A 15,337-nucleotide genomic window follows, 5' to 3' on the forward strand; every position below is an offset into this window, starting at 1 on the left:
AGGTGGCAAGCGCAGCAGTGGTGGCAGGAGCCTCTCCCACCTCCGCAACCATGCTAAGGGTGTCCGACTGCCCTGGGGAGCAGGCCTAAATCGTCAGTCAGACATCTCCCAAGGGCTCCTAGACTGCAAGAGGGTGAAGGCTGGGCTGAGGAACTCCTACCCCTCCCCTGTGCAGGAATCCCATGCACCAGGCTTCCAGTTATAAATAATTCTACTGTGAACACTCAAGTACAAGTTTGTGTTAGATATCTGTTTTCAATTCTATTGGATATATACCTAGGAATGGAACTGTTAGATCACATAATAAGGAAGTTTGACTTTTAATATAGCTAGTTGAGTAAATGTTAAACATAAAGAGCCATGTTCATTCTAAAATACGAGTGTACAAGCACTTCTTCCCTCTACATTGTTATATTTAAGTTAAATAAATCCACCTAAAATAAAAGAAAAAGACTAAGTTCACTGTTAGAAGTCACAAAAATTCTAAAAGACATTGTATGAGTTTGCTCATTTAAAATATTGATATTTCATATTTATCTATATAAAAACTAGTGAATTTCCTTGTTTTTATTTGAGTGAAAGAAATATTTAAGGTGACACTTCTGATACCCCAAACAATAACATCTATGGCAGAAGTGTTTGTGTGGGTGTAAGTTTAAATGAATGAAAAATTTATGTCCATGCAAAAACCTGCAAAAGGATGTTTACAGCAATGATATTTATAACTCAAAAACTTGGAAGCAACTATGATGTCTTTCAGTTGGCAAATGGATAAACTGTTGTATATCTTAGACAACAGAAGATTATTCAATGCTAAAAAGAAATGAGCTATCGAGCTATAAGAAGACATGAAAGAGCCAAAACCGGTTTGGCTCAGTGGATAGAGCATCAGTCTGCGGATTGAAAGGTCCCAGGTTCAATTCCGGTCAAGGGCATGTACATTGTTTGCGGGCACATCCCTAGTAGGTGATGTGCAGGAGGCAGCTGGTCAATGTTTCTCTCTCATCGATGTTTCTAGCTCTCTATCTCTCTCCCTTCCTCTCTGTAAAAAACCAATAAATTAAAAAAAAAAGAAGACATGAAGGAAACTTAAACGTTTATCACTAATGAAAATATAAATCTGAAATGGCCAACTATATGACATTCCAACTATAAGACATTCTAGAAAAGGCAAAACTATAGAGACCAGTGGTTGTCATGGTTGGGAAGGGGAATTGATGAATAGACAGAGCAGTGGATTTTTAGGTCAGGGAAACTTCTATATGATACAATGGAATTACATATTTGTAAAACCCATAGGGATGTATAGCATCCAAAGTGAATCCTATTAATACTACTACTGGTAGGAAAAAAAACTCAAAAAACTACTAGAGGCCCAGTGCATGAACTTATGCACAGGTGGGGTCTCTTGGCCTGGCTGGAAGTTGAGGCCTATTGGGGGGCCAGCTGGCCAGGGGGAGGGACCCCAGGAGGTTGGCCAGCTGCCCCCCCCCACCATTGGGGCCAATTGGGGGGCTGGGGAGGGGCCATGAGAGGCTAGCTGCATTGAGCGTCTGCCCCGTGGTGGGTCAGTGTAGCCATAGTGACTGCTTGACTGGTCATTTAGGCTTTTATATTCGTGCACCGAGGGGGAGGGGTTCCCTCAGCCCAGCCTATACCATCTTCAATTGGGGACCATTTCCGGGATGTTCAACTGCCAGTTTAGGCCCGATCCCTGTACCAGCAGTTGGACATCCCCCTTGCAATCTGGGGCTGCTGGCTCCTAATCACTCTCTTGCCTGCCTGACTGCCTGCCCCTAACCCCTCTGTCTTCCTAATCTTGCCAACTGCCCTCCCTCACTGGCCTGATCTTGCCCCCAACTGCCCTCCCCTGCAGGCCAATTTGGTTCTGACTGATCAGTTTCTATGCCAGTCAGCGTCACTGGGCCTATCAACGGGGCCTGATCAGAAAGGCAGGGCTGATCAGCAGCCCTGTGGGATGCCTGGAGAGAAAAGCAGGTGCAGCTGCTGGCCAGGCTGGGAGAGAAAGAGAGGCAAATGATCAAAAGCTGCCACAAAGGCAATGGATCAGTCCCTGTTTCTCTCTGCAGATCTCTCTCTGGCCCTGATGTGTAGCCCCCTTAGCAGGCAGCTGCCACAGCAACCCAGCACTGACCGCAGGAATGACTTTCGGTTGGTGGAGCCTTGGTCATTACTGGTCATTATGACCCAGGGATTTTGTATATTAGGATGAACTCTGAATAATAATGGAAGCATTAATTCATTGATGTAACAAATGTACCATTCTGGTGCAGGATGATGATAGTTGGGGAGATTATGCATATGTGTGGATAAGAGGTATATGAAACTGAACTTTTTGCTTTGTTTTGCTGTTAACCTAAAACTACTCTAAAAAAATAAACTTCATTAATTTAGAAAAAAGTAAACTGTAGCCATCAGACAACAAATAAATAACAACAACAAAAAATCACTTACTACAGTTTCCTTGGCAGGAGGAGGCTTGATCTGTTGACTGGGGATCAGAACAAATGTCAAAGTACCATGCATATCAGACTGTAATAGAGAGATTAGGTAATTTTTAAAATCCATTACTTATGAAAATCATTTATGATATTATGATCAATATTCCCTACAGTGGACTATTCTGGAACCCCTAGGAGACTTAAAAAAAATCAGTAAAGATGAATCCCATTTTGTCAGAAAGCACAAATTATGCCTTTCATAGACTCCATTATAGTAGAGCTAGCCAGTAATAAGGCATTCTGTAATTCTGGTACATTGGTCAAAGCCATTTAGCCCAAAAGTCTTTGGTTCTGATCTTCTACTTAGTGTAAGTTTAGGAAGATACCACAGTGAAGGTTGGACAATACCAGAGTGCTATAACAATTCTGGGTTACCTACTCTGATATACATACATCTTAATACAGTAGAAATTGAAATAGTAATTGTGACTAGAATAAGAAAAGTGATACAGATATTCTCATTTCCCATATGCTTTGTCTCTGTCATCCATTCTATTTTTAATTCTATAGTCTCATTGCTAGGTTCACTATTATTTCCCAGTACACCACTAACTATTGTTCAGATACCTCCAGTTTAGACAATAGAACAATAAGCATAATTTCTGGTCCTAAGATAGCAGGAAGCAGTGCTCAACCTAGAGACAGCAGCCAATAAAACAATGGCTAAAAACAATGATTTGCACTTTGCTCTCTCAAAGCAATAAATGTGGTTCAGTGAAAATAAGAACTAAGGATGTTTTCTAGATTTGTCAACAGACATCAGCAGATAGGAGCGATCCTATTGTAACAATTGATGTTAAGTCAATAAGAATATAAATCTGGTTTGTGAAGATATATGCAGTGATCAGAAATTGCTCTCAAAAGCTGACTATAAACAGCTTCCTGATTATACGAGCACTGTCTAATAGAACTTACTATGATCATATAAATGTTCTATATCTATACCATAATATGAGAGCCATTAGCTACATACTGTTCTTATCTAGAATATAGTTGTTAGGAATGAGAAACAATTTTAATTATTAAGTTGAAATAGCTAGCACATGTAACTATTAAATGATGTACATGTATTGTCCTATATATCTTAATAACCTAACATTATTAAGAAAATAGCAACTAATTGTAGATCACAAACAAAATGAATAAAAATATCATGAGGGCATGGACTTTGTTTTGTGACTGTTTTTCTAGCAGCCGGCCCATAGACTTAAATAAATATATGTTGAATGAATTAATGAGATATATTGGTGACTTCAGAGATAAATAAAATATACTTGATAGTAATAAAGCTAAAAAAACAAAACAAAACAGTAGTACCCATCCCAAAATAAAACTCTAATAAATATTGTAAAAACATCATGTGAAAATTAGGCTAGAAATTATCTAGTCCTCTTAGCAATTATTTTAAAAATACTTAAAATTTTTTTATTCTGAAGTTTAATAACAAAAAATCAACTTTTAAGAACCCACCAAATATTTGTCAACCTGTGTCAACTTACCAACAAGTCAAAAACCTCATTTACATCTTTTCCCCGAATTTCAATGCCATTAATTTCCAGAACTTCATCTCCTTCATGTAAAAGACCACTTTTCTCTGCAGCACCCCCTTTTACTATCCGACTAATGATGACAGAATCCATTTCATTACGAACTGTAGCACCCTAAAAAAAAATCAACATCCAATTTAAAAATAAAAATGCAATTTTTTGGTTAAAGATTTCTTCATTTTTAAATTCTTTTTTTTTTTTTCTATTCAATAATACTAGCCTTCAGTTATCTTGATAGCTAGAGAAGTCAAGATAATTAGGTTACTATTTAGGCGACCATTTTCCTTACATTTTCTGCTGCAGAAACATTGCATTCATAAAATTCTCAAAATCAAGCAGGCTTTTCAAGTATACAACAGAAAAATGCACTTGCTTAAAAACCACCTGAAGACTTGCTCTCTGTATGTTAGATGCTATTCAAAATGGTTATACTATAGTTAGGTACAATTAGAGAACATGACGTATCTATAAAAGTCCTTTTTTAAAATTTAAAATATGATGGGGAATGAAAACCATTATGGTTGATTATTCAAACGTTCAATATTATAGCTACATCCAATTCACATTTAAATATATTAAGCATTAATATTACACAAATTAGAAATACAATTAAACTAATACATTCAAAAATGAAAATATAAAATACAGAAAAAAAGCTTCAAAGTAGACAGAATTTATAAGATTTTTATCCTAAACTTGCCTAATTTTTTTTTTTTCCTACTGGGGAAAAAAAAAAGTTACATAAACTGTCCATAAAATATGGTCTGTATTTTATGTATCCCACTATTCAAAACACAATTTGAGATCAGGACTCAAGAATATCCTTGAAAATAAAGGAAACAAAATTAAGGCAATAATAGCAGACTGAGAAGAGATTAAAAAAAGTTTTACATATAAAAACTATAAAACAAATATTAACATTAATAAATACTTCTAAGTATATGTGAAGTATACATAATTGTGTTTCAACAGATTTTAAGTGAATAAAAAGATCAGATTTTTTTTAAAATTAGGAGAATAATAAAGCAGGTTCCTTATCCCTCTGTTCCTCAACAGTTATTTCACAAGCTACTATTTTCATCAAATATAGGTGAGAAAGACGAACATATTTTTCTCTGAAAAAGGAGTATGAGAAAGAACGTAATTTCAATAAATTTATCTCAAAAGAGAAAAACTACCAGAAACATAAAGGGATCTTTAACTGTCTTCTATACAAAAGATCACTGGGTAGAAAGATCTCAGATCAGATACATGAAATACTTACCAATGGAATATCTCGAGCCTTTTCTATACGAACTATTTTTACAGTTTCTCCTCCATACTGGCCAACGCTTTCATAAACTCTCTCAACTGTAATGGGCTCTAGCTGCATTTCCTGTTCTGCAACCTTATCATGGGCCAGTAAAAGTGCCTGTTTCAAAAAAAAAAATCCATAGCATTAAAAAATCCATAGTATTCTGATCTTTAAACCTTTAAAAGAAATACTATAATTAATGATATATTCAGATTTGTTTCTAAATCTTCCAAGGAGGTAAAAATGCAACCTTGTATCTTTGAAGCTAATAACAATTAAAGATGTGTTAGGGTCCTAGTTGGTTTGGCTCAGTGGATAGAGCGTCAACTGTGGACCAAAGGGTCCTGGGTTTGATTCCGGTCAAGGGCACATACCTTGGTTGCAAGCTCCTTCCCTGCTTGGGCCCTGGTCAGTGCTCCTGCAGGAGGCAACCAATCGATGTGTTTCTCACATCAATGTTTCTCTCTGTCTTTCCCTCTCTCTTCTACTATCCCTGAAAATCAATGGAACAATTTCCTCGAGTGAGGATTAACAACAACAAAAGTAATAATAAAAAGATGTGTTAGGTATAACAGGCATATTCTAAGATAGGCTGATGTGCTTATTATAATGCAAAAAAAATTAATCAATTTTAAGGCCCAAAACCATTGATAAAAATTTATGGGAGGGAAAATGAAACAGAAAAGAAAATTTTTAAAAGAATAATAAGTTATTTCAAAACTAAATTTTAAATATGAAAATATATAATCCAACAATAATTATTTCATAGTGGGAATTATAAATAACCAAACAGCCTATTGATAATATTTGAAGTCTCTTCTAGCTCTAAGGGACTAATTCAGAGAGACTTAGAAGTTGGAAAAACTACATTTTCATAATGCTCTATACATTTTCTACCTGAATATGTGGAGCATTCAGCAAAGCAGTTAATTCTTGCCCTTCTTTCTGGTGGATTGTCTTCAAGATAATTTGTACCTAAGGAACAAAAAGAAAGATGAATTCTTCCTAGGTTACAAAAAAATATCACCAGCATCTACACAGGTATTTTTAAAAAGATACAATTTAAAATCGTAAAAATTATTTATAAGAAAGGCACTAAGAAAAATTGCTAGAAAAATTTTTTTCCACAGAATTTTCAATCTTGTTATCATAGTTAACAATAACATTCTTTATTTAAAAAGACACTAGATATGATTTTGGTATTTATGCACAGGAATGAACTATTTTCTTGTAAGTTTCTCTAACATATATAAAATCTACTCTAAAGAGAAACATGCAAATTGACCATTCCTCCATTACGCCCACCAGCCAATAAGGAGTGAGTATGCAAACCAACCAAACAAAGATGGTGGTTAATTTGCTTTCACATATTCCTCAGTGGGCTTCGCTCCTTTCTCTGCTTTGCTCTAGCTGCAGGAAGCCCTATTCTTGTAGGAATAGGCCCGAGAAAGGCCTATTCTTGCAGGAATCTTCCTGCAACAGGGCTCTAGTAGATTAATAATTATATAAGGGAAGAAAAACTAATTTATCTTGAAATTTTATAATTTTTAATCTTGTTTATGCAACTATATTTTAAATCACAGATGACACTTTAAACAGTTACAGACTAACAAGATAAATTTATATAACAGTAATGTAACAATCACCATATTACAGTGAATTACATTTAAAAATTCTCCACTGTGAAGCAATTCTTATATTCCAGGGGTAAACTACATTTGATTATGATGAATTTTTTAGCCTTTGCTTCCTCATCTGTAGAATGGCACCTACTATTTAAGGTTCTCAAAAGATGGAGATAATCCATCTAAACTAAGCACACAATAAAGTATCATTTACTGTATTTTAATGTATGAGTTATTGTTATTTTCAGGCATCTATATTAATATTCATAAACTGGATTGGCCTTTACTTGGTGAGTATGGTCAATGCACACTGGTTTATAAAACTGTCTGGTTTTACTATCTAGGTCATTATATCCTAGTATATTGGAAAATAGTCTATGTTTATGTGTCAAAAAAGTTTATTTAACATTAAAATTATATGTTCCTGAGTGTTTCGATAGACCTTGTATAAAAAATCATCCAGGCCTAATAGATATTTTTTAGGGTGGATTTCTGATTTTCAATTTTATCTATTGCTACTGGTCTACCTTTTTTGACGCTCTTTTCTTATGTCACTTTTGACAATTTATATATTTTTTTAGAAAACCACTCACCTTATAGCTCTTTCACATTTAGTAAGAAAGCTGTATTATGCTATAATTTTTAATCTTCTGTGTCTGTATTCATGCTCCTTTATTCATTCCTAATGTTACTGATATATTTTTCTTCATCTAACAAGTCAAAGGTTTCTCCAGTTTTTTTGTAATTTTCAAAAAACTAGCTTTTAATGTTCATTCTATTATTCTTTCCACTGAAATAATTTCTTTCTTCTGCTTTAGTTTATTTTACTTTTTAATCTTTAATCATTTAAGCTGTTATGTTTGGTTCATTTATTTTCAATCTTTTTTCTTCTATAATAAATATTACAGGTACAAATTTTGATCTGTGGATTTCTTTCTCCCAAATATTATGCTATGTATACGCTTTTTCAATGCCTCTTTCTTTCCTTTTCTATTTCCAAATCTCTATTATACATAAAAAAGAGTAATTTGTAATAATTTAAAGTACCTTCTAACCTATTTTATAAGCCTGTAGCTCTGGAAGTCCCACCATTCCCCCTACTCCTTTTTCTGTCTTGTGTTTGGATTCCATGAAATAAATTTACTTGATGGGCTTTCAGAATTATTACTAGTTGTTGGGTTGTCTTTTTTAAATTTAATTTAATTTAATTTATTTCATAGATGGAATGGAGAGAGATAGAAATATCAATGATGAAGATCACTGCACGACCCTAACTGGGAATCAAGCCTGCAATCCAAAAATATAACCCAGGCATGTGCCCTGACCAGGAATCCAACCATAGCCTCCTGGTTCATAGGTCAATGTTCAACCACCGAGCCATACAAGCTGGGCCACAATTATTAGTTTTTATGTCAAAATAACTTAAAATCCTGTAATAATGACAAACTGTCCACCCCTCACCAAGATTGGAGATGGCTTATTTATCTTTTTAAAACCCTCAATTAAAAGCTGTTTGCAGAACACATTAAACACTGAACACAAAAAGCAGTGGAAACTAGACCTCTCACTGTACATTAAAATTGAATTATTTTTGAATTTCTACACACTTTCTATAGAGGAACAACTTTAAAATAGTCATTCACCACTTGATAACTTCTGAGAAATGAGTCATTATGCAATATCATCATGCTATCATCACAGAATGTACTCACACAAATCTAGATGGTATAGCCTACTATACATCTAGGCTATATAAGGTAGCCAATTGCTCTTAGACTATAAATGTGTATAACATGTTATTGTACTAAACACTGTAGGCAACTATAACACAGTGATAACCTTTTACAAAATTGGCAGTGCAGGTTTATTTACACCAGCATCACCACAAACATGTGAGTAATGTGGTGTGTTAGGATGATTGCAACTATAAGATGAGAATTTTCCACTCTATTATAATCTTACTAGAGGCTTGGTGCATGAAAATTTGTGCACTGGAGGGGGGGAGTCCCTCAGCCCAGCCTGCCCTCTCTCACAGTCCAGGAGCCTCAGGGATGGGAAGCAACCTGGCGATCAGGGGAAGGCGATGCCCCATCATACCTCTGCTGCTGCCACTGCTGGCAGCGCAAGCCTCCGCTGGCCCTGGTTACCAGAGCCTCGAACAGCTGGGCAGCCGATATCTGAGGCTTGCCTGTGCCTTGGACCAGCCCTGGGCAATTGGGCAGCTGCCATCTGAGGCTTGCCTATGCCTCAGGCTGGCCCTGGATGGCTGAAGGGACTGGGGTACTCCAAAGATGGCTGGGCCTGCCTGAGGGCGGGTCTGGCCTTGCCACGTACCTGCTGCCCCAGTGGGGCTGAGGAGACTGGGCTCTGCCATCTTGTAGCTTTGGGTGCTGCCATCTTTAATGGCAATGCAGTCAATTAACATATTCCTTCCTTATTGGCTATGGGCACTGCCATCTTTGAGATGGCGTGAGGGTCAATTGTGCAGCAAGATTATTAGATAGGATGGAACCACTGTCATACATGTGATTCATTACTGACGGAACTGTCATTATGTAGCACATGACTATATCTACTAGTAACAAATCTTAAAAGCTATCCTATATACAATAATAAAAAGGCTAATATGCAAATTGTTTCAACTGGGAGTTTGACTAGAGTGTGGGGCTGGCTGGCCAACTGCCTGCGGACCCTCCCCCTAGCTGGCCCCACCTCCGATTGCTCCTTGCCTCCCAATTGGTGCGAGGCCTGCCGGATCCCAACCATGCACAAATTCATGCACTGGGCCTGTAGTCCTATGTAATAGAAGGGTAAAAAGCAAATTGACCATAACAGCAGAATGACTGGTCACTATGATGCACACTGACCACACTGACCACACAGCAGTTGCTCCCTGGTGGTCGGTGCGCTTCCATTGGGGGAGTTCTGCTCAGCCACAAGCCGGGCTGAGAGCTGCAAGTGCAGCAGCCGTGGCAGGAGCCTGTCCAGCCTCAGCAGTGCTAAGGATGTCCAACTGATGGCTTAGGCCCGTTCCCTGGGGGAGTGGGCCTAAGCTGGCAGGTGGACATTCCCTGAGGAGTCATGGTCTGTGAAAGGGAGCAGGCCAGGCTGAGGGATTTTTCATGCACCGGGCCTCTAGTATATTTATAATACCAGATTATCAGATATTATTTTTATCTCCCTGGTATTCATTTACCTCAGTTTATGATGTATAATGCTTAAAATAAAACTATACTAAGCCCTAGCCAGTTTGGCTCATTAGATAGAGAATCAGCCTGTGGACTGAAGGGTCCCAGGTTTGATTCCAGTCAAAGGCACACGTCTGGGTTGTGGGCTCGATCCCGATAGAAGGTATGCAGCAGGCAGCCAATCAATGATTCTCTATCATCACTGATGTTTCTATCTCTCTCCCCCTCTCCCTTCCTTCCTCAAACCAAGAAAAATATATTTAAAAAATACATACTAAAACATTAAAAAACTTTCCCCTTTAGTAACTTAGAAAAAGACTTCTCTTACTATGCAAATATAAAATTTTGTAAATTCAAAACGAACTCTCTTGTTTAGTGAAACAGAATTCTGACTCTGAAATATAGTTGGACTTGCTCAGTGAATAGAGTGGCAGCCCACAGAAAGAAAGGTCCTGGGTTTGATTCTGGTCAAAGGCATGTACCTTGGTTGCAGGCTCGATCCCTGGCCCTAGTCGGGGTGTGTATGGGAAGCAACCAGTCAATGTGTGTCTCTCCCATCAATGTTTCTATGTCTCTCCCCCTCCATTCCACTCTTTCTAAAAAAATCAATGGAAAATATCCTCAGGTGAGGATTAACAACAACAACAACAAAAACACAGGAAATAAGCATATATATTTTTCAGGATAAAAAGTACTTAGAAAATATTTCCTAAAACAATAAATTATTCTTATGTGACTAGTAGTAATTAATTCAAACAAGCTTTATATTCACACCAGTATTTTCTAATAATACTGCTTTATTATCACTAATAATTACTTTGGTATATATTGTATTTGTCAATAATATCTTTAAAATACATACCTCTTGTGCAAGATCTTGTGCGTTAGAGATAAGAGGAAACGGAGGACTGGCCTTGCTCATGTGTACTGTGACAGCGTTGTGTATTTTAAATGCATTCTGGAAATCTTTATTTTGTACAAGTTGTAAAAGTAGTGAAATATCCTCCTGGCTCTGAGAATCTACCAAAGTATGTTGAATATGTTTAAGTGAAGAAAATAAGTCTTCCACTTCTAGGAGGGAAAGGAACCAAAAAATTAATTTTCTGTCTTAATTCAACACTTAAGATAAAATTTCTTGAACCATTACAATTTGCATTTTAAAAAACAATAAAACTTGCATATATATTTGAGAGTCAAATCACTGTCATTTTCCTGGTTTTAAGTAATAATCTTAAGTTATATAACAGATTAGAATAAAATTTTGAAAGTGTTTTAAATATACAACTAATACATACTCACTATAAAAATAAATGGGGATGAATAGAAAAATGAAAAAATAAATTAAAAATCACCAAAGTCCTATCACCTAGAAACAACCTTTATTTTAACCATCTTATATTTCATTTTTTCATTTAACAGTACATTTTATTTTCTCAAATCACCAGTCTTTAAAAAACATTACATATAATTGTTATGTGATATTTTATTACATGGCTAAATCATGATTTATAATAACCATTATACTAAAGTTGAGCATTCAGTTTGCTTCTAATTTTTTGCTACTATAAGTAATAATAAGCACTTCAGTGCATAATGATCACTGTTACATAAAAATTTGAGTTTCTGATGTTTCCTTAAAATAATTTTTAGAAATAGAATTTAAAAATAAGATTCTGACATTTTAAAAACTAAATGGCTTTTCAGGAAGATTTTACTAATTAATATCCCACTAGCGATATTTTTTGCCAATATTCAACATTATACCATTTTTTAAAATCTTTAATTTCTTTAATAGGAAAGTTAAAAGTTTATTCATATTTACTAGGTACTTCTTTTGGGGTCCATAAAACTCTTATGACCATGAATCTCCTAAAATTATACTGAAAGTTATGGCATATGTATGTGTGTGCTAGCCTGTTACTGGGCATATGTAGCACATGCATTTGGAGTTATCCCAAAATGTTTAGAACCAGAGGTCATTTCTTCTCTGCCCCCCAACAGGCAGATGTGTACATCTGTGTGTATACTTTGCCATATTACTGGAAATGGTTTTATAATTTTTCCATTTGTCCGCTTTTACTGTAGAAGTTTTCAATTCTTTCACTGTTTCTATGCTTATAAACTCCTTTGCCTCGGTCATAAATATTTACCTACATTTCTTCTGGCTTCTCGTGGCTTCTATTTCACAATAAACTTTAATCCATCTGAAATTTTTTTGATGTAACTTTGAGGAGAAATTTTAACTTCATTTATTTTCTAGTTAACACTTATTCTAACACCATTTAAAAAAAATTCTTCCTTCTCTAAGCTGCTACCAAATTCTTACATATATTAGGGTATGTTTTAATCCACTGGTCTATCAGAACCACAATGTCTTATTAAAGTAGCACTGCAGTCTTGCTCATATTGATATGACAAGTATTTGCTCATTATTTTTTTTCAAAATGTATTGACTATTTAAAATAATTTACAAAATAACTTTTTCAAATTATCTCCCACTGTCTTCCTATTTGTTCCAAAAGAAAAAAATCCTATTCCAATTTTGATTGATATTAAAACTGTAAATGAATCTGAGAAAAACTCACAGTAGATACTATTTGTCTTATGCACAGTCTTTTTAAGTCTTTTTGTTAATTTTCTTTATATATGATTTTCAAAAATTATTGAATCTTGTACATTTCTCTTGGGTACCACTACTTAAAGTAGTTAAATTTTTATAGATTTGAATAATTCTCCAGTTGATTTTTTATATTCCCTCTCTCTCCAATGAAAACAGGTTTACTCTCCATTATATACATATATATTTTTTAAAATATATATTTTTATATATATATATATATATACACACACACATTCTTTATTAACTTAATGCAGTAAAAAAAAGGGGGGGGAATTAAAAAGTCAAACTGCCATTAGAATAACGTAAGAAGCTGTGACTCAGTGCTAAATAAAATTTGTTAAATAACCAGAATTTAACTATAACTTGCTATCTACAAGAGTAGACAGGCTGAAATCGGTTTGGCTCAGTGGACAGAGCGTCAGCCTGCAGACTAAAAGGTCCCAGGTTCGAGTTCGGTCAAGGGCATGTGCCTTGGTTGCAGGCACATCCCTAGTAGGGGGTGTGCAAGAAGCAGCTGATCGATAATTCTCTCTCATCGATGTTTCTAACTCTCTATCCCTCTCTCTTCCTCTCTGTAAAAAATAAATAAATATATCTATATCTATATCTATCTATCTATCTATATATATATATATATATATTTTTTTTTTTTAAAGAGGAGACAGAATATAGATAGTGGAAATTGGTACAAACTATCAGCTTTATGATAATAAGTTCTGAGTTCTAATGAACAGCATGGTGACTACTATCAATATTGTATTACATACTTAAAATTTAATGAGTAGTTCTTCAGCATTTTCTCACACACACATAAAGAAGGAAACTGTGAGCCGGGACCGGTTTAGCTCAATGGATAGAGCACCGGCTTGGGGACTGAAGGGACCCGGGTTCGATTCCAGTCAAGGGCATGTACCTTGGTTGCGGGCATATCCCCAGGAGGGGGTGTGCAAGAGGCAACTGATCGATGACTCTCTCTCATCGATGTTTCTAACTATCTCTCTCCCTTCCTCTCTGTACAAAATCAATAAAATATATTAAAAAAAAAAAAAACACGAAACTGTGAAGTGACAGAAATGTTAATTAACTGTAAATATTTCACAATGTATACAGCAAATTCTCACACTGTACACAATGGATATACACATTTTTGTTGACTATAATAATAGTGTAATATGCTAATTAGACTAGACAGCCAAATGACCTTCCAGATGTCATTCCAGATGAAGCCCTGGGGGCCGAGGCAGAGGCAGTTAAGGGCAATCAAGTAGGCAGGCAGAGGTGGTTAGGGGAGATCAAGTTAGGAGCCAGTGGTCCCAGATTGTGAGAGGGAGTGGGCCTAAACTGTCAGTAGGACATCCCCCAAGGGGTCCTGAATTATGAGAGCATGCAGGCCAGGCTGAGGGATGTCCCCTCCCCCTCCGTCTCATGCATGAATTTTATGCATCAGGCCTCTAGTACTTCAATAAAGCTAGAGGGAGGCGTGGGGAAAACAATATGGAATGTCAGATTCCATGAAATTCAAAGAGGTTACTACAGAATTGCCTAAGAGTATAGAGAATTTCCTCAGAGTATAAAGAATTCAATAATTTTAAAGTATCTTTAGATCAAAATAGTAAAACATTTAAATATCTTAAAAGAAAGAAATTACAAACCAAAAAAATAGGCTACAATCTTATGAGTACTAACAACTTCCCTGAGTGAATAATGCATGTCCTGTTTAAATTTTTAGTAATTCTTTAAAAAAAAAATATTTTATTGATTTTTCTCAGAGAGGAAGAGAGAGGGATAGAGAGTTAGAAACATTGATGAGAGAGAATCATCGATCAGCTGCATCTTGCACACCCCCTACTGGGGATGTGCCCGCAACCAATGTACATGCCCTTGACCGGAATCGAACCTGGGACCTTTCAGTCCGCAGGCTGACGCTCTATCCACTGAGCCAAACCGGTTTCGGCTAGTAATTCTTTAAAAGGGTTCAGCCTGGTTGTCAGGGCAATGAAAAAAATCAGGAGCTTCAGATCTCAGCATTGACTGAAATCAATAAGCAACTTTAATCAATCCAGAAAGTAACCATCTCCCTATTGTGTCTATTCAACCTTCTGGATATTAAAATTTTTAAAGGCAAAAGAACTATGAATCTCTCCTGTGTACTAAACCCATCCTTTTAGACACTAACATACTGACATTATAATTATCTGCAGTTCTACTTTTCAGCTATAACTACTGGTATCATTTCATTATACTATGTAACTTTTAGACTTTTTTTTTTTTTTTTTTTTTTTTTTTTTTTTAATGCTGACCTAACAATACAGGTCAGATTATAAATGTTTTGCAATATGAGTTTTTCAAATTCTTTATAATTAATTCCTAGGATAAAATTACTGATCAGATAATAAAAACATTTATAACTTTGATAAATATTGCCAATCTGCCCTCCAAATTTGAACTTATAGTCCTATCAGCAGTTAACTTGAATTCTTGTTTCTACAAATAAAAACCAAATTCAGGATTATAAATCTTTTCAGTTTTGATGGTCTAGTT

At 35.7% G+C, this 15,337-nt stretch overlaps 1 protein-coding gene across 8 annotated transcripts in view; it reads right to left on the reverse strand.

Annotated features, from left to right (window-relative positions):
• PALS1 (protein associated with LIN7 1, MAGUK p55 family member) overlaps positions 1-15,337 on the reverse strand; it is a 75,355-nt gene that overhangs the window by 21,486 nt on the left and 38,532 nt on the right. For 5 of the 8 annotated variants that reach the window (XM_045579586.1, XM_036433785.2, XM_036433775.2 and 2 more), the window contains 5 exons: positions 11,039-11,247; positions 6,261-6,338; positions 5,334-5,480; positions 4,022-4,183; positions 2,476-2,553 (listed from right to left, as the gene is read on the reverse strand). In XM_045579586.1, the coding sequence (XP_045435542.1) occupies positions 2,476-2,553; positions 4,022-4,183; positions 5,334-5,480; positions 6,261-6,338; positions 11,039-11,247 (674 nt within the window). The remainder of the gene's footprint in view (positions 1-2,475; positions 2,554-4,021; positions 4,184-5,333; positions 5,481-6,260; positions 6,339-11,038; positions 11,248-15,337) is intronic. The other 3 variants (XM_036433792.2, XM_045579596.1, XM_036433800.2) reach the window with 3 other exon arrangements.

The sequence above is a fragment of the Pipistrellus kuhlii genome, unplaced genomic scaffold, assembly GCF_014108245.1.
Source record: "Pipistrellus kuhlii isolate mPipKuh1 unplaced genomic scaffold, mPipKuh1.p scaffold_m20_p_1, whole genome shotgun sequence".
Taxonomy (NCBI): Eukaryota; Metazoa; Chordata; class Mammalia; order Chiroptera; family Vespertilionidae; genus Pipistrellus; species Pipistrellus kuhlii.